At 48.4% G+C, this 17882-nt stretch overlaps 6 protein-coding genes across 6 annotated transcripts; 3 read left to right on the plus strand and 3 right to left on the minus strand.

Moving 5' to 3' along the window:
• Window positions 1-253: 253 nt before the first annotated feature.
• DFJ58DRAFT_820855 (uncharacterized protein) lies at window positions 254-1146 on the minus strand. Its single transcript, XM_041391980.1, has 3 exons — window positions 887-1146; window positions 536-840; window positions 254-488 (listed from the first exon to the last, which is right to left on the minus strand). Exons 1-3 carry the CDS (start codon window positions 1110-1112, stop codon window positions 294-296), a joined length of 726 nt encoding a protein of 241 aa, XP_041236470.1. The 5' UTR covers window positions 1113-1146; the 3' UTR covers window positions 254-293.
• A 77-nt stretch (window positions 1147-1223) lies between these two features.
• On the minus strand, window positions 1224-1400 carry DFJ58DRAFT_620517 (uncharacterized protein; the record flags this gene model as incomplete). The annotated part of the gene is made up of 1 exon (XM_041381030.1): window positions 1224-1400. A coding segment is annotated over one exon (177 nt), but the record flags the coding sequence as incomplete, so codon positions are not given.
• A 665-nt stretch (window positions 1401-2065) lies between these two features.
• DFJ58DRAFT_847427 (uncharacterized protein) lies at window positions 2066-3856 on the plus strand (the record flags this gene model as incomplete). Its single annotated transcript, XM_041393454.1, has 6 exons — window positions 2066-2299; window positions 2364-2782; window positions 2834-2937; window positions 2993-3166; window positions 3217-3642; window positions 3729-3856. The coding sequence occupies 6 exons, from the start codon at window positions 2066-2068 to the stop codon at window positions 3854-3856; spliced, it is 1485 nt and encodes a 494-aa protein (XP_041236472.1).
• A 6041-nt stretch (window positions 3857-9897) lies between these two features.
• DFJ58DRAFT_868257 (P-loop containing nucleoside triphosphate hydrolase protein) lies at window positions 9898-11621 on the plus strand (the record flags this gene model as incomplete). Its single annotated transcript, XM_041394228.1, has 10 exons — window positions 9898-9960; window positions 10020-10218; window positions 10262-10330; window positions 10520-10606; window positions 10663-10758; window positions 10842-10914; window positions 10965-11031; window positions 11070-11198; window positions 11248-11445; window positions 11529-11621. 10 exons carry the CDS (start codon window positions 9898-9900, stop codon window positions 11619-11621), a joined length of 1074 nt encoding a protein of 357 aa, XP_041236473.1.
• Window positions 11622-11832: 211 nt separating this feature from the next.
• On the minus strand, window positions 11833-13154 carry DFJ58DRAFT_868258 (uncharacterized protein; the record flags this gene model as incomplete). The annotated part of the gene is made up of 7 exons (XM_041394229.1): window positions 11833-11911; window positions 11986-12105; window positions 12199-12394; window positions 12463-12545; window positions 12594-12723; window positions 12984-13062; window positions 13098-13154. 7 exons carry the CDS (start codon window positions 13152-13154, stop codon window positions 11875-11877), a joined length of 702 nt encoding a protein of 233 aa, XP_041236474.1. The 3' UTR covers window positions 11833-11874.
• Window positions 13155-13301: 147 nt separating this feature from the next.
• Window positions 13302-13799, plus strand: DFJ58DRAFT_670392 (uncharacterized protein; the record flags this gene model as incomplete). The annotated part of the gene is made up of 1 exon (XM_041382857.1): window positions 13302-13799. The coding sequence occupies one exon, from the start codon at window positions 13302-13304 to the stop codon at window positions 13797-13799; it is 498 nt and encodes a 165-aa protein (XP_041236475.1).
• Window positions 13800-17882: the final 4083 nt, after the last annotated feature.

A 17882-nucleotide genomic window follows, 5' to 3' on the forward strand; every position in this document is an offset into this window, starting at 1 on the left:
GTGGGACTCGATTGTCAGGACTCGGTGGGGACTCAAAACTCGCAACTCATAGCAATGTTCGAGTTTCAAGTCTCGTCTCGAATCTTGGGCTTCGGGACTGGATATCCGGGACTCTATGTTTGGGACTCAATATTTGGAACTCAAGATATCTGGATCTCGATGCTCGATATTTGGTATGCAGGACTCAGCATATAGCAATAGGTCAGATATTCGAAAGTCAGTATGTAATTTTCAGTACTTATTTCATCATGTACAGAATTTAGACATCAACATTCTGAACTGAAGGACTAGAACTACTCTGGTCCCCTTGGGTTCAATTTGGTTAGGACGGCGGTGTACATCTGAATCTCTGCCATCTTTTCACGGATGCCAGCTTGTTGATCCTCAATCACTGTCAGGAGGCGTTCCCTCATCCACCTCAGTGCCTTCAGCGTTGCAACCGAGCTTTCATCCACCTGCTCGGGAACAACAAGACGTTCGTCCTCAACGCCAGACTAGAAAGGATTAGTCATCACTCAAGGAAATTCTGTAAAAGTCTTACTAGCCAATGCTGGTAGTGACAGACACAATTAGCGAATACCTGATCCCATGGCCATAATTCGTTCGGGATGGCAGTTGATCCGGTCCACCATGGAGTACCATAGGTGGATACAATGCGGGAGGGATCCCCCAGATCTGCAACGTCTTGAAACTGGCATAGGTGGGATGAAAAGATGTGGTCCGGAACCATGTTCCAGGTGAGCTCCGGAATCAACTGAAGAATATGAGCAACCGGGCTCGGAACAACCGAAATGATGTTCCTTGCAGCTGAGTACTGCAGGATGGGAGTCACAAAAGTCTGTTGGAAATGTCAGCATCGACCACCACAGTCATCAGCCTCTTACAGCTATCTCCCATTGCAGCCCGGCTTTAAAGTGCGTGATCCGAGTAGCAGATGGCTCCTGGGTGTGGGCAGCCTCCATCTGATATTGAGAGATGGACGCTCGGATGCGAGATGCAGCCATTGACATTGTAGCTGCAATATCTGCCTGAGTGAGTGTGAGGGGTCGGAACCCATTGCTGGAAGTCTGAGAATTAGAAGGGGATGTTGGGGGAGTATGCAATACAGACATGGTTAATGCAGGATTATGAAGCTGGAAATGACAAGCAGATGGTAGATCTTCAGGCTCAAGCTGGTCTTCCGGTTCGTCTTCTTCGAACAAGTCCCACCTATCCGTAAGTACCGGACATTGTTTGCCCTCATGACCGAGGTGTATGACGAGTCCGACGTGAGCGAGACAACTTTGCTCAAAGAATTGACCATTCCATTGACTGATCCAATGGAAGGGATTGCAAAGATGTTGACTTCTGCAACAGCCAGTGCAATAGAGTGGCTCCCCAAGACAATCTTGACATTTGTAGACCCCATCCTGGTCGCAGACGACGCATCTCCTATCTTCTGGTGGAGCTTCTCGATCCAGGAGGTGATGCAGATATGATTTCTGCCTTGGCAGCCATTGCCTGAGGTAGTCATTCTGACTCTGGATTTGTTATACTTAGCTATCATTTGAATTGCAATGCAACATTTTACATGAACTTGCCATGGTTTTTGGGAGTTGCAAAGGCTCAAATGAGCCTTGGTCTTGCTTGTAAGTATTATCAGGAATGTCTTCCCAAAGAGGTGGTGCCTCAACAGGCCGAAGTGTTGGTGATTCTGGGGGAGAGCTAGGCATGGACCTGTATGCACGTCTTTTTGTGCTTGCAAGTGGGACCTTGACCCAAATTTTCCTACCTCTGCTTCCCCTTGCTTCTACCCTGTGGGATCTTTGCAGTGGGGTGCATCTACCTATCTTCATGTTATTTTCTAAGGCTGCAAGCAAAGCACGAGCTCAGGAATGCGAATAAATTGTTATTGCAATGTGATCTTATGCGGGCTTGATGCGTCATTACAAATTCATTTCCAATAATGGAATTGCGTCCACTATGGGTCGATTAACCAACTGTTAGGCTTTGCTCAAAGTTGAACTTGTCACCGTTATTACTTCCACCTTGCTCATCCTCAGCCCTTTCTGCAATCTCATTCACAATGGCAAGATCAGGTCATTCCACTCAGTTGACTTCCACTTCTGGAAGACATAGGGCGCGTCAACCACAGACACAGAAGCTCACGGATAACGAAATTTCGGAGTTGAAGAACTACCTTCCTGAGTGGACTTCGGCGAAAAGGATTGAGAAGAGGGCAGTTTTCACTGCCATAGCTAGGGCTGCCAGGCTATTTGCTCCCAAGGTCGACCAAGCACAATGGAAGAAGAGGAAGCAGGTGATTCATCCTTGCTTCATTCAAAACTAAAATTTTAACATCTTATTCTTCCATGAACTCTCAGATGTACAAGACATGGTTGTTCAACAACCAGAAAAAGAAGGAGAGGAAGGACATGATAAAGTATGGGAGGAAATGGACTCCTAGGCAGGTGATCTACCAGCAGAAACGGGAGGAGGTGCTGAAGAGGATTGAGGACGAGTCCGGGGCAAAGCCAGGAGGTCCCGGTATGTTCAAGCATTATCAGGCGGCTGTAAAAAGAGTCATGGCTGAATTGTCCGATGATGAGTTGGAGAAGGCGAAAGACACGGCTGAAGAATGGTCCAGCAACTTTCCTCCTCCCGAGATACAAGCACAAGTGGCTTGTAAGAAGGGACCGGCGTATATGGAGCACTTTTCGAAGGAGATGTGGAGGCAATGCGGGATGAGAGTGTTTGTGATGTCGGCATGGAAGAATGAACAGGGAGAGGTGCTGTTCGGGATGTAAGTCAATTTTGTCATCGCAGATCTTCGATCTCAATACATTTCATGCAGGCACGATGATAACGAGGCATTAGGAGATGGGGAAAGTTTCATGAAGACGAAGGACTGGGAGGACATCGAGCCAGTTTGGCAGGAGTACGCGCAGGAACAATTCGGTGAGTGTTTGATCTCTGGCTACTGGAATGAATTGGTTGATCTTTGTCATGATAGGTGCTGGGGCACGAGATGGTGGGCGACAGGTGAATGGAGGTCGAAAGAGAATCAGGAAGCCTGCTTTCGAACTCGAAATTGATGGGGATGGGATGCCGGTGCTTCCTGACATCACCGAGACGAAACTCGAGGAGAAGAAAGCCATCGTCAGAGCATTTCTCACATCGCACTATCGTGAGTCCGTCGTCGCAACACCCAAACATTTGTTGAATGCATTTATACAGGTATCTGTTCTGGGATTGTCAAGGCAGTTGTGCCATGGAGCGCCATCGTACAAAGTCAGGATGACTTTGTGGCAAGAACGTATCTTCCGGCGGATGTGGACTTGAAGGAGCCTTCGAAGTTGCAACATTGGGACACGACCGCCTTACTGAATTTCTGGTATGCTCGGCAGGAGAAAGGCGAAGGTCCAACATTCCTGTTCAAAGCATGGAGGAACAGAGATGGGGACATGGTAGCCTCGGTTGTATCCGGAAATTCACCTTCTCATCGGACTCGTAATGCCAGACGAGTTATGATCCGAAGGCCTCGGAATTCATCGACCGAAACTGACAGTGATCCCGAGGCCAATCACGAGAGTGATCCAGAGAGCAATCCCGAGGACGACACTCATCACATGGAGGATGATGCTGATGATGACACAGAGGAAGGTAGATCCCCGCAAAAGAGACCCAGAACAGAGCCTGGTCCTTCGACAGCACATGAAGGGACAGCGGTCCCACATGCAATTCCAAAGCCTCGCCCGGTCAATGCAGGGAAGACTGGTGCACTGCTGACATCGCGAATGGGCGACCTCCTGACTGGGCTGACTGCGAGAGTCACTCGCAATGTTCAGGAGGATGGTGCAACAGAACGAGTCAATAGGTCGCCGGCGCTGAAGAACATGCGGGGAAAGAAAGCGGTGATTGAGCCATCGGCGAGGACAACCCGGAGTAAGTCAACACAGCAGCCATTGGACACAAGCACTCGAGTGACGAGAGCAAGGGGAAAGAAGTAATGGGCTGATACTACACTGCCTGCCATTACCTGCTTGTATTTACATGTCAATGTGTAACTTTCATATATCAGACCTAATATGATATGCAGAGTCCCCACTAGTCAATATCGATTATTGAGTCCCGACTATTGAGTCACAAACATTGAATCCCGACTATCGAACCTCGAGTCCCGAACCCCGAGATTCGTCAAACACCGAGTCCCGACTATTGAGCATCGAGTCCCGAGCATCGAACATCGAGTCCCGAAAATCGAGTGCCGAGTGTTGAGTCCCGATTATCGACTCCCGAATATCAAACATCAAGTCCCGACTATCGAGTCCCGAGTGTTGAGTCCCAATTATCGAATCCCGACCATCGTGTATCGAGTCCCGTTCGACACCCGGGGACATGTATTGAAAAATTCGGTAGTGTACATGATGTGGGGATGTCAATGAAAATTCACAGGTTGCAATGCAGTAATTTACATGGTCAGTTGTTCTTCAAAGTGTTCAATCATGGAATCTACTACCCTGAGCATTTCAATGCTCATCTGTTCAACTCTTTGCAACCTCTGCAGGTCTGCATCAGCTTTTTTCAGTTTGTCGGATGTTTCTGCCCAAGCAGTTCGGAATGGACGCTCGGCCTCGATTAGTTGTTGGATGGAAGGGTCAGGAAGACCTCCAGTACGGCGTTTGTACTCATGGAGTCGATCTTGGACGGATTGGTCTTCCAGAAAGATTAGCTCAAAGATAACTGCTCTGCTTTCAGATACTCACATTCTGGGTGTTGGTATTTTCCGAAAGGATGGAGCTCCCGGACCATCAACCGTACATCCTCGATATTGAGCTCCGGCTGGTCTGCAGGGAGTTCGGTAGATGATTTGTCGGCTTGGGAGATAAGATCAGTCTCCATAATGGTCCAGAATGAATGGACCCACATGAAATAGACACCTCTGAGGTAGCCGGAGCAAAAGTGGGAGGATCAGCAGAGTCCAGCAACTCATCAACATCAATGACATCATCCTCAGGCCCGAGGTACAAGTCTGGATCAATGAGACAGCTGGCATCATCAGCTTGACCCGGATGTGATTGATCTTCAAGGGTGAAGTTAGCATGCATGGTGATCCCAGGTCATCAGTAATGTATAGTCATACCGGGTATTGCAGCCGACGCATCCGGGGGTCCGGATGACATAGAATCATATTCTATGTCATCATCCGGCCCGAGGTATAAGTCATCTAAGTCATCTAAGGGATACCCGGTGAATAGATAAGGCATGATAAGAATACAACATACCTAGTGATGCCCGGCCCATAGATGAGTCATCCACATCCATAGAATTATGGTCAGGTCACCGGTGGGTCATTAAATCTAACTGGCTGGATGGGCACTCATGTGTGGAGAATTGGTGGACTGATTGACTGATGATCTAAAAAACTTCGAAGTTCGACACAAAGCCGGCAATTGCCGAAAGTTGAACAACGACCAAACAAACACAAACAATAAACGATTTTGTGGATCGCCCATCAAATGTCTTGTTTGTTTGAAACTTCATCTTTCTGATAACTGATTTCAATCTGATTTCAAGATCTTTAAATCTCTCAACCCACTCATCATGTCCACTCCAGTTGACAACTCTTTGACCCATCTCAAGGCATCCGCTGCCCAGATCATGGCCATCATCAGTGCCGCCCGGCAGATTCCCCCGGGTCCCAGCCACTCGGCTTTGGGAAAACAGGTTGCTACACTTGTGGTATGTATTTTGTTTGGGTGCTTTTTCTTCTCTAACATCTTGGTAGTCTGATGTAGCCAAGGAGTATGGGTCCGGGGATGGTCCTATTCCCGGCCTCATCATTTCGTGCTCCAAAGAGCTCCAGCGCATCCGCAACATGGTTCCCAAGGTCTGGCCAGACTGGCACTCCATCGGGTATGACGATCCTCGCATTCTGAGGCACGCCTGGTACCCCAAGGTCCTCGCCTGGAACGCCTTAGGCGACCAGACCTTCGATCTCCCAACTGCTGCCCCCCCATCCACAGGTCCGATTCCTGTCAACCTTCCCTCCCCAGCCATCCCTGCCGGCAATGTCGCCGGCCCTTCCACCAACCCCACCACCGAGTCCTGGGACAAGGGGAAAGGTAAGGCCGTCTTCGCTGACCCAGACCCCGAGGCAGAAGGGAGTAAGAAGAGGAAGTCCCCCTTGATTTCTGGACCCTCCTCCCAACCCCCGAAATCCGCGATGAAGAGTCACAAGCGTCAGAGGTCTGCTCGCGTTGTGAAGTCCAAGGCCATCGTGGAGTCGGAAGATGATGAAGACTCGGTTATGCAGGTATGTCGTCTTGTTCATTTTTTCATTGTCTCTCATTTTCGTGTAGCCACCTTTGGGTGGAGTGCCGGAGGTCGTCCTTCCCCGGCTCTCCACAATTGTTGCAAGGACGCCTAATTCACCTCGCTCGCCCCGGGTACCCAAGAAGAAGCCCTTTGGCCCTGCCACAGTAAGTGTCATTTATGCGTCCGGGACTCGGGTGTGTGCTTACATTATACCAGGTGATTGCCGGCAGTCACGCAGCAGTTGTGGAGCCCTCCCAGCCCACTCCCGAACCTCCGGTGCAGGCACCCCCAGTCATCCCTGCAGTTGACATTCTCATTCCCGGACCGGTGAGTACTTTGAAATATCTCAAGTGTCCATACACAAATACAACCAACAGAACAACCCATGCTATGCTTGCCACAAGCACAACTGGCCTTGCGCAACTCGGCCGGACAAGAGGACCGGGGCTCCATGTATGTCGTGCGTCTACTGCACAACAAAGAAGATCAAGTGCACCCCCGCGACTATGGGATCCCCGCCTCCTCGCGATCGTTCTTCCTCTACTACCCGGAAGACGAGGTCCAGAACACCATCCAGGGCTTCCTCCAAGACTCCCTCCAAGGCTCCCCCCGCATCCCAAACTCCCGCCCCCTCCAAAGCTTCCCCTGCCTCCCAGTCCAGGGCCCGAACTCGCAGTCAGTCTCGTGGCCCGGCCGGAACTTCTGGTGTCACTGCTGTGACCACTCCCAAGACCCAGACGCGTGGTCGCAGCAAGACTATCACTGCCGTCAAGGCACCTGCACCTGCACCTGCACCTGCACCTGCACCTGCACCTGCACCCGCACCTGCACCAGCTCGTAAGTCACCCGAGTTTTTCATCACCGTCTGACCTTCATTTTCCCTTGTAGCCCTTCCGTCTTCCAGGTCGGCAGTCCCTGCTGCAGCACTTGGGGTGCCCATGCCAGATCTCCATGCCATGTCCATTGCGATTCGAGATGGCGCAGCTCGAATTGCTCTTCTGGAGGCTCGTGTGGCAGAGCAGGATGGTAAGATTGACACCCTGCAACGCCTTCATGAAGGCCTTAGGCGCGAAATCATCGACCGGCACCCCTCATTCCCACTTCCCGACACTCCTGCCCCTGCAACATCCTTGTTGCTTGATCAATCCGGCCCCCCCACCATGTCACCCCCAGAATCCGCACTCCCTCCTCTGATTGATCTCAGTATGGAAACAATGGCTCCCACACCCGCAGCCCCGACATTCCCGGATGCCTCTGCCATTGAGGGTCTCCTGTTCGACTACAACCAAGTTTTTCATCCAGGGGATCCAGATGCGTCTGGCGAAATTGTGGACCCAGGTGATCCAAGCAACCTTGTCCCAGAATATGACTCTTCCAGCAACATGGATGTTGAGGTGGAGGTGAAGGTTGAAGAGTCTTCTGTGGAGGTTGACATGGCTACATAATTGCATAGTGATAGATGTATATACAAGTTTTCAATGAATGTAACCTCTGCCAGTCCATTGATTGAGTCACTGAGTTCCGAGTCCCGAGTCCCGAGACCCGGAATTCGGCACTCGGCACTTGAGACGACAGATTTGAAACTTGAAACTTGAAACTCGAAAGCACTTGAATCTCGGGTCTCGGTACTCGGTATTCGGTACTCGACACGATGCTCAAAACTCAAAACTGTTTCGAATCACCGAGTACTGACTACCGAGTACATCTCGGGTCTCGGCACTCGGTAGTCAGTACTCAGTGATTCGAAACAGTTTTGAGTTTTGAGCATCGTGTCGAGTACCGAATACCGAGTACCGAGACCCGAGATTCGGTACTCGGTACTCGGTACTCGGTAGTCAGTACTCGGTGATTCGAAACAGTTTTATGAGTTTTGAGCATTGTGTTGAGTACCGAATACCGAGTACCGAGTCCCGAGATTCGGTACTCGGTACTCGGTAGTCAGTACTCAGTGATTTGAAACAGTTTTACAAGTTTCGAGCATTGTGTCGAGTACCGAATACCGAGTACCGAGTCCCGAGATTCGGTACTCGGTACTTGGTATTCGGTAGTCAGTACTTTCGAGTTTCGAATTTTGAGTTTTGTTTCCAATCTTTTGTCTCGCATGCCGAGTGCCGAATTCCGGGTGTCGGGTGTCAGTACTCGGTTCTCAGTACTCGGTACTCGGTGATTCGAGTCTCGAGACTTGTGACTCGTGATTTACAAATCGACATTTGAAACTTGTGATTTCTGAGAACAATGTGTATTATCTTATGTATTTCTGTACTCATTTCACCGACTACCGAGTGCCGAATCTCGGGTCTCGGGTCTCGGTATTTCAAGACAACAAAAATGTATATCATCTTAAATTTGAATTTTCTTAACTCGAGCCTCGAAACTCGTAAAAATGTACAATACCTAGGCCTATCTGTCTATATGATATGTATCTGGGCCCACCCATCTATCTAATACATAATTCACCTCACCCTTGGCCCACCCGTCTATCTAATATTACCCGACGTCGGCCCACCCATCTATGTAGAATTCCCCACGTCGGCCCACCCGTCTATCTAATATGACCCCACGTTGGCCCACCCGTCTATGTAATAAATAATTCCGCTCACCCTCGGCCCACCCGTCTATCTAATATTACCCGACGTCGGCCCACCCATCTATGTAGAATTCCCCACGTCGGCACACCCGTCTATCTAATATGACCCCATGTCGGCCCACCCGTCTATGTAATAAATAATTCCACTCACCCTCGGCCCACCCGTCTATCTGATATTACCCCACGTCGGCCCACCCGTCTATCTAATAAATAACTCACCTCACCCTCAGCCCACCCGTCTATCTAATATTACCCCACATCGGCCAACCCGTCTATGTAATAAATAATTCCCCTCACCCTCGGCCCACCCGTCTATCTGATATTACCCCACGTCGGCCCACCCGTCTATCTAATAAATATTTCACCGCTCCCTCGGCCCATCCGTCTACAAAATAATACTAATACGTCGGCCCACACGTCTATATAATACTATTTGCTATACATCTCTCCTCAGGTCTATAATATATGTCAATCCTACTCTACATATTACCCACATGGGCCCACCCATCTCCATAATAATATTTCTCCCGGCCCATCCGCTATCGTCGATGATATATATAACATCAGCATAGATGGGCCCACCCGTCTCCATCGGAAATAATATGCCTCCCGGCCCACCCGTCAACATTGGGAATATACATAACATCGGCCCATAATCCGCTGGCCCGTATTACACGGGATATTATGTAGGTCGGGTGACCCGTATAATACGGGATTTGTCACTGAAGGGGCTCCCCTTTCTTCCTCTTGGGACCACACCTTGCGTCTCTGGGATCTGAACACTGACCAGACCACTCGCAGATTTGTTGGCCACACCTCCGATGTCTTTATCTGTCAGCTTCAGCACAGACAACAGACATTGTTTCTGGTTCACGACCAAACAATCAAACTTTGGAACACTGGAACACCCTTGAAGAGTGCAAGAATGATATCAAGGATGATGGTCACACAGTGGTATGTGGGAGTCCTGCATAAATAGAAGATCGCACCCTGACAATATGATCCAGGATGTCATGCGTGTGTTTCAGCCCCAATGTCATGTTATTGTATCCTGTGGATGGGACAAGGTTGTAAAGGTGAGCATTCCTCAAGATTCATATCTTTAGCCATCCTAGTCTAGTGACGTTATATCTAGCTTATCGGTGTGATCCTTACTAGGACGAGCTCAAGCCCAGCTTCACTGACGTTGGTCCCAACTCACTTGGAACCCGAGTGTATCGATCGCATGGTCAACAGATGGTCAGACGTTGTTCAGTGGATGTGTTCGTGCCCAACTGCTACCGGCTATATACTGCCACTGCCAGCTGCGCTGAAATCTTTGACTTTGAGAGCAAGTACATACTTTCAAATTTTGTTATGATATCTAACTTATTCAAGTTGGCGCTATCCCTAGGATGAGCTCTAGCCCAGCTTCACTGACGTTGATTCTGACTCACAGGGACCCGAGTGTGTGTTGACCACATGGTCAGCAGATGGTTAGACGTTGCTCGGCGGATTTGTTCTCGCCCAACCGCTACTGGCTACCGTGACATGCTGCCACTGTGATCGTTCTTGTTTCACAATGGGGAGATGAAGGCAAAGGCAAGCTAGTCGATATCCTATTGGCTGACTTCGATGTCTGTGCGCAATGCACAGGCGGTAATAATGCCGGGCACACAATTGTTGTGCCTGTTGGACCGGAGAAGGTGAAGACTACCTTTGCTTTCCATCTTCTCCCAAGCAGTTTGTGATCAGTTCATGGTAACCTTTTGTATGGCACTGATCTATTCATTCCGTAGGTCTTGTAAACCCAACATGTGTGGGCCTGATTGGTTCTGGAGTTGTTGTTCATGTGCCTTCCTTTTTCAATGAGCTCGACGCCTTGGAACAGCAAGGTAGGGTTTAACATGGTCGAATGTGCTTTAGTGATGACATGTTTACGCAGGCCTGAGCTGCTCAAATAGAATATTTCTTTCAGATAGAGCTCATCTCGTGTTTGACTCCCACCAAATTGTAGACGGCCTGAAGGAAGTGGAGCTCGGTGGATCCAGGTATGAACCTTCACATGATTCTTACAATTCTTATTATTAACAACCTACAGCATCGGAACCACAAAGAAAGGAATAGGCCCGGCTTACTCCAGGAAAGCCTCTCGTTCAGGCCTCCGAGTGCATCACCTTTTGATCATGATACCTTTGCGCAAAAGTTTCGCAAGATTGTGGAGGGTTGTTTCAAGCGTTATGGTCATTTCGAATATGATACAGAGGACGAGATTGTGTGCTATAAGGTCATATCTTTCATGCTTTCCCTGTTAAATATCGTCGCTGAACATGATGTAGGTTCTTGTACAGCGACTAAAGCCTTTCATTGTCGCTAGTGTACAGTATATTCATTGCACACTGCCAGTGCGCAAGAAGGTCCTCGTTGAAGGTGCAAATGCACTCATGCTTGACCTGGATTTTGGGACGTATCCCTACGTCACCTCATCGTCCACCACAATTGGCGGTGTGTGCACTGGTCCTGGCATACCTCCTAAAGCGATTGGGCACACCATTGGAGTTATCAAGGCATATACCACTCAGGTTGGAGGAGGACCGTTTCCGACTGAGCAGCTTGACGTTGGTCTTCTTGTAAACAATATATTTATGTATTCACATATTTTCAGCACATTGGCGTCCACTTTCAAGAAGTTGGAAAGGAGTATGGCACTACCACAGGCCGGAGGAGATGTTGCGGCTGGCTGGATCTCGTCATCTAGCTCATCGGTGCGATTCCTAGGACGAGCTCAAGCCCAGCTTCACTGACGTTGATCCCAACTCACAGGGATCCAAGTGTGTCAATCGCATGGTCAGCAGACGGGCAGACGTCGTTCGGTGGACTTACTGACAACCTTGTTTGTGTCTGGACTATCACTTCTTAAAATCCTCTTGGGGAGTCACTTGCATGGTGGACTCGGAGGACACAGAAGGTTACCCTATGCATCGTTTTTACTGTAGCTGGCTGCTTGCATCTCAGAAAAACACTGGATCTCTCAATTCCTGGTAGAATCTATGACTTAATGAACATTCACAAAACCTCTAGAGTCTCAGCTTCCTGCATGTTTCGTTGACATTCTACATAACCTCAGCAATCCAAGCCTCCCAGGCTGAAGTTGATCTTCATCCGAGTTGCGCCAGAAGACAGGTTTACTTGTGGTTTGCAGATGCTGATATATCCTAGCTCTCCAGCTATCCAAGTCGTCCCTGCAATGATAATTAGCACTGGCCAACTTGAAGTGTAGTTATTTCATCCAGCTCCTTGACACTTCAACTTAATCTATGCCTTCCACGACATACCTTATCCCCCCGAAACGGACACTATACTCGCGCCACACAAATGTGCGATACAGCTCCTCATCAGCCTGCCTTGCCTCAAGGATATCTAATCTAATATTTGCCTGTCCATCGCCATCTACAGCAGCAAGGAAAGCAGTAAGTGTAGTTGATGCACACTCGCTGTTTGGAAGCAGTGGTGCAGCATTTTCATGGTGCCCTGAAAAAGGCTTATATAGTCTTAATTTAAGGCATGAGAAATGAGAGTGTTTAAAAAGCAGGGCACACCTGCGCTATGCTCCGTGCTGGCGGTGACGGTGCAACCGTCATCACATTTTAGTCGAATGCAGAAGCCAGGGACTTGTTTAAGTCTTGAATATCATTATAGTTGGAACCATCAGGAAGGAAAACAAGAACACTCGATAAGGTTGAGACAAGTATCCTTCCGTCCCTTGCGGGCTGTAATGGTCCAGTAGAACAGTATTGTCATAAGTGCCCCTTCTAATCCGATCTTATAATCAGTGTCAAACCAACTTTTGGTCAGAAAGTCTTAAAATGCATTGTATTTCAAGATATAAATGATGCAAAACGAGAATGCTCAACAAGGTTTACACAAGTATTCTAATGTCCCATGCTGGCTACAATGGTACAGAGTCACAACCAAGTCGCGAACTCTCATGCAGACCTAGATTGGATGATGAGTGCCAATGGCACTTATCACAAAAAAGTCTTGAATTACCTTGTAGTTCAAAACATCAATAAGGTATATGGGATTGCTCAACAGGTAGGACCTAATTAAGCTATCATACCTGGCTGGTCCTGATGGCGCAACGTCGTGACCTTGTCAGGAACTCCTAGTGGTAATTTAAATTTGTAGAACATCCATGGCTATGTACCAACAACGCAAGTTGCTCGCAGCATACATAGCGATATCTAGCAGGAGCAGAATGATATCCTTCTATAGTTCCCACGACTACCATATCGAATTCACTGATGCAAGCACATCACACATTTCTCCATCACAATCGAGGGAGGGAATAGCACATCTACCCATGACTTTATATCATAATGTCATGACAGCCTGTGCTCGCTGGTCACCGAGAACGCAAACTGGACATTCCCGATGGATGTATCATGTCATCGAGTTCGAAGGTTGCTTTTCTGCAGACAGCCAGGTCTTCTCAGAAATCTTGTTCACCGGCCACCAGCTGGAGTCACTGACATTTTCAGGAGTTCTTGAATGCACTCCATCAACGATGTTCTGCCTGTATAGGTCCTCGCTTCCGTTTCTGATGCACTTTGCTCTCAAGATTGTCAGTCTGCATCGGCATGTCATGGACAGGAACCTCATGCCTCCTATCTCAGAATTCTTGAGAGATCACAAACATCTTCATTCCTCCCACCTCATCGTGCTTAGCGCAGACCATTGTCGCATTGCTTTTGACGCGTCTGCCTGGGGTGTATTACCTTCTCTAATAAACCTCTGCAGTCTTTGTATCACTTATCCTAGGGATCTTTCTCTTTCGCTAGCAGGGTGGCTTATTCCGCGGAGTGTTCGTGCGCTCACCATGGAGATTGTGGTACCGCCTGTAGAGGACCTTCTTTTTTGCATAAATGTGAGTTGAGGATTCCTGTCATTGACAAGAACCAGCAACATTGTAGTGCTGCCGTGGTCCGGTTTGGTCCGGTTCAAAGAGGGTCGAACGAGAACCGAGAACTGGACCTAGGTCTGGTTCTAGCAGACTCGACGAACCTCAAACTGGACCTTTGCGAATGGTTCAGAATGGTCCGGTCCGGTCATTTTCAGGTTTGAACGTGAACTGAACTCAAAATTTTATACAGCGAGACAAAAAAACATATGCAGGACTTGTACTCATAGCTAACCATCCAACACCACAGCTGCTTCTGCCTCAACCATTGCAGAAATATGGCCATTCCTATACGCCGCCTTCAACAACTGTAGCGAGCTGAATGTGGATGTTCTGAGTGCATTGCATCGTACAGTAGAAGTGATCCCACCGCTCGAGAAAGCCTGTTCAGAGGGAACAGCGCTGCCTTGAATCGGCAAATAGTCTCGTGCGATGTGTGCGAGGGTAGGGTACTGTAGTGAGTGAAGCTAGTAAATAGATTTAGTACTGAAAAACGAATCAAAAAGATTACTTACTCCCCACCATGCAACGATGTCCTCAGCCTCCTCTAGTGGTGCAGACAGGTACATGGTGAGTTCTTGACGAGGATTATGAGCAAGTTGGTCGGCAGCTTGACGTGCCTTGATGGCCTCGCGCATCCATGCATCACCATACTGCTTTCCATGCAAGGGTCTTGTTGGCAGAGCAGGTGTTTTGGTAGGTGCCCGAGCTGGTGGTGGTTTATAATATTTGTCAAACTATAAATGTAAGTCTGAGAAGGATAACGAGCAGTCGGAACACTTACCACAGCCTCGAGGTGAACCCTCCCATCCACAACGTCTTGAGTGTCCCATCGATCTTCAACATAGGCAAGCTTATAGTTAGGGTCAAGAACTGTAATTATATGAGAGGCGTCACATGCCATAGAAAATGATATGAACACTCACCGAGACAAATGAAATATACGTCGGAGTCACTCGTCTTCTTGTAGTATTTGTTGACATTCTTGAATCCTTGCTTGATTGCATCCGCAATCGGTGCATACTGCGTGCCGTTTGCCATCTCTTGCCACCGGTCGGCAAGGCATTCCAATGTAAGGATCGTTTGCGATGCAGTTGGGTGCTTCGCTGATGAGAAGGATTGTTGGGCAGTCGCTGGTTCCTTCAGGACTTGATGAACGAGCCCAAGGTGTTTCCAGTCGCTCCGATCAAGCTTGAAATCGTTGTAGGACTTGTTGTGAAGATTTGGGACCTCTTTGCTCTCATCCGCGAGGTTTGTGAAGCGGTTCACAGCCTGTTCAATTATAAATGTCAGAATGATGAATACTGAGAGAGAAAAAAGGCTTACCTGAGGTAAGAGTAGCATGTGATCGAGACATTTATATAGCGACGCCCAACAAGTCCTGATCCACTGCAATAACTCGAGCTCGGGGACGTTCTCTTCCTTGCAGGCCTTCTTGAAGAAGGCCCGCGCTTGAGGCGATTTTCAAATCTAAAATCTCAATCAGTAAGAGCATGTAATCTATGCCGCCACAAGAAATAACATACCTGCTCAATGAGTGCGAGGGCTTTACCAAGTGAATCACCAGTGTCAAACACACCATCCTTCTCATGGTCACCGCTAACTTCCATGGCCGCAAGCTCCTTATTCAAAACATCAAGATTAGCATCATCCCCCATATCAAGCGCCTGACGGATCTTCTTCATGAGAGCAGCTTGAGGAGTGGGTGCGACCGCATCTACAAAGTGACGTGCAGCAAGGTTCAGTATGTGTTCCTGGCATCTGATGCGGTGCGTGGCAGGTATCCACTGGCCACCCTCTGGATCAATTGCGTGAGCGACCTCCTTCATTGCAGTATCGTTGTTGCTTGCATTATCGGAGGTCATCCACCCAACCTATAATATGAACCATTAGCTTTGCGGTAGGATACTAGGCCAGACCTTACCTTTGCTCGGAGGTCGTACATGTCGATTGAGTTGATAAGTATACAAGCAATATTTTGCCCACTGTGATTGCCCTCGATGTGCTCGAAACTAAGCTGCTCGCGATGTAACTCCCATTTCTGGGGGTTGTCATCTGGATTCCAAATATAATGGCCAGTGACAGAGAAAAATGGGTCGCCAATGATCGAAGTCCATGAGTTGAACATCATGGACACTTTACTATCAACCTTTGCAAGACATTCACGTATGACGTTGACTATGGCTTCTGCTCGTGCCTTGATGGTCTCAGTGAGCTTGGTGCGGTGAGGGATGTCACGTTCAGTAAGGCCAGGGCGAACATAGCGAAGTAACTTCCGGAAAGCTGGTTTGTCAACCAGCTGCAGCGCCTCATCTTCAGTCACAATAAACTCCATTAGGTACTCCAGGAGCCCTGCCTTTGTGAATGTAGGCGCTTTGGTGACAAGAATAGTGTCAAGGGTAGATTGCCTTGAACTGTCAATGATTCAGCGCTGGATTATAAAAAATGTTAGTTTGACTCACAGGGTCTGATCCTCGCTAGTTGGAACAGCACGAGGGTGCAAGGCAATCCCTGCAGCGCGGCAGCGAGCCTTGTACAGTTGAAAGTGATTCTTTTGCTGGTAGATATCAGTAAATCAAGAGACATCATTGAAAGGATAAAAATGTACCGATGTGACAATCATACCAGCGCTAGGCGCGTATGAGTGCCATAGGCATATTTTGCCTTGCATAGAGGAAAAGAGTAAGGCGCTAGTCATCAGCGCTATTCAACTGCCAAGCTATCCGCTTTGGAACCGCTTTCTCCCATAGCGCGCTGCCCGGCCCGATGCCTAGGTATCCCGTCCTCCCATGTCCTGCCTATGTCCACCTACCTCCACTGGTGCGTTATTTTTCCTTAAAATGTCGCTACTCATCAGTTGCAGGTCTTATTACATGCATCCTCGTGTTCCACTGTGCTGCATGTCTTATTACCTGTCGCTACATCGTGCCTCCATCAGTGTCGCTACTATTCTCACCTACGCATTCCCGAACTTTTACGCAGTATGATAAAATGACCCGTCGCACATACAGTACAGTACTTCTCTTCCCCAGACCTTTGCTGGTGTCGGAGTCACTTTAGTCGCTATATCTTAGTTTTGGTCCAATCGATTCCGCTCTTGCCAATCTCTCTGATTGCGTGTCGCTTGACTTGCTTTGAGTGCGCGTCGCTAAAGTTGCCTCATAAGTTTGATCTTCAGCAACGTCGGGATCGCTATCGGTAGTTGAGCTATAATCTAGTCACTATCAGGCATTCCACTTGCACTATCATACCTTATCCCTCACTTTCCCTTCTTTTGATTTCTTCTCGCTGTCGCTAGCCGGACATCGCATAGCGCTATCGCATAGGACAACTTGCATAGTGCTACTTACTTATACGCACGTTTCTCTGTCAGAACTCACTTGTCGCTAGTCACTGATCGCTACAGCGCTACTCATTTGGTTTTTGGTCTTAGGTCGCTATAGGTTATTAGCCCTTCGCATCATCGCTACACTTGCATATTTGAAGGGAGTTGCTTCAATAGCAGTCCTCTTGGGTCAAATATTACACTCGCAGCCTATTTGGATAAGTAGCACTAGTTTCTAACCAGCCTAGTCGCTATTACTGTTTCACACTGACTAATGTGAGTGTGGAGTGTAGAGATACCTCCTCGAAAGACATGCCTGCTCTCAGGTTCACCAGCATCCCTACTAAACATTAGCAAAAAAAAACATGCAGTGCTAACTACATACTTGCAGGGGTTGCATACCCAGTGTGTTTCATGGTGAGTGAAGGTGGTGCGAATGTCAGTGGTACGTTCACTCTTTGCCAAAGTAGCTTGGACAGAGGCCTCAGGTTTGCCCTCAGCATCCCCAGGTTCAGTGTCGTCCCCAGGTTCAGTGTCGTCCCCAGGTTCAGCGTCATCCTCAGGTTCAGCGTCGTCCTCAGGTTCAGCTTCAGGCTCCAAAGGATCAGTGTCATTACCAGCATCACTGTCATCAAGGCTATCATCAGATAAGAGAGACGATACAACTTTTTCCGGGCTGGTTGAAGTTCAGTAGCACTGGATAACGCTCGTTTTCGGCTCGTCGACGAATAAAT

This window comes from Suillus subalutaceus, assembly GCF_016647625.1.
Source record: "Suillus subalutaceus strain FC151 chromosome Unknown DFJ58scaffold_220, whole genome shotgun sequence".
NCBI lineage: Eukaryota > Fungi > Basidiomycota > Agaricomycetes > Boletales > Suillaceae > Suillus > Suillus subalutaceus.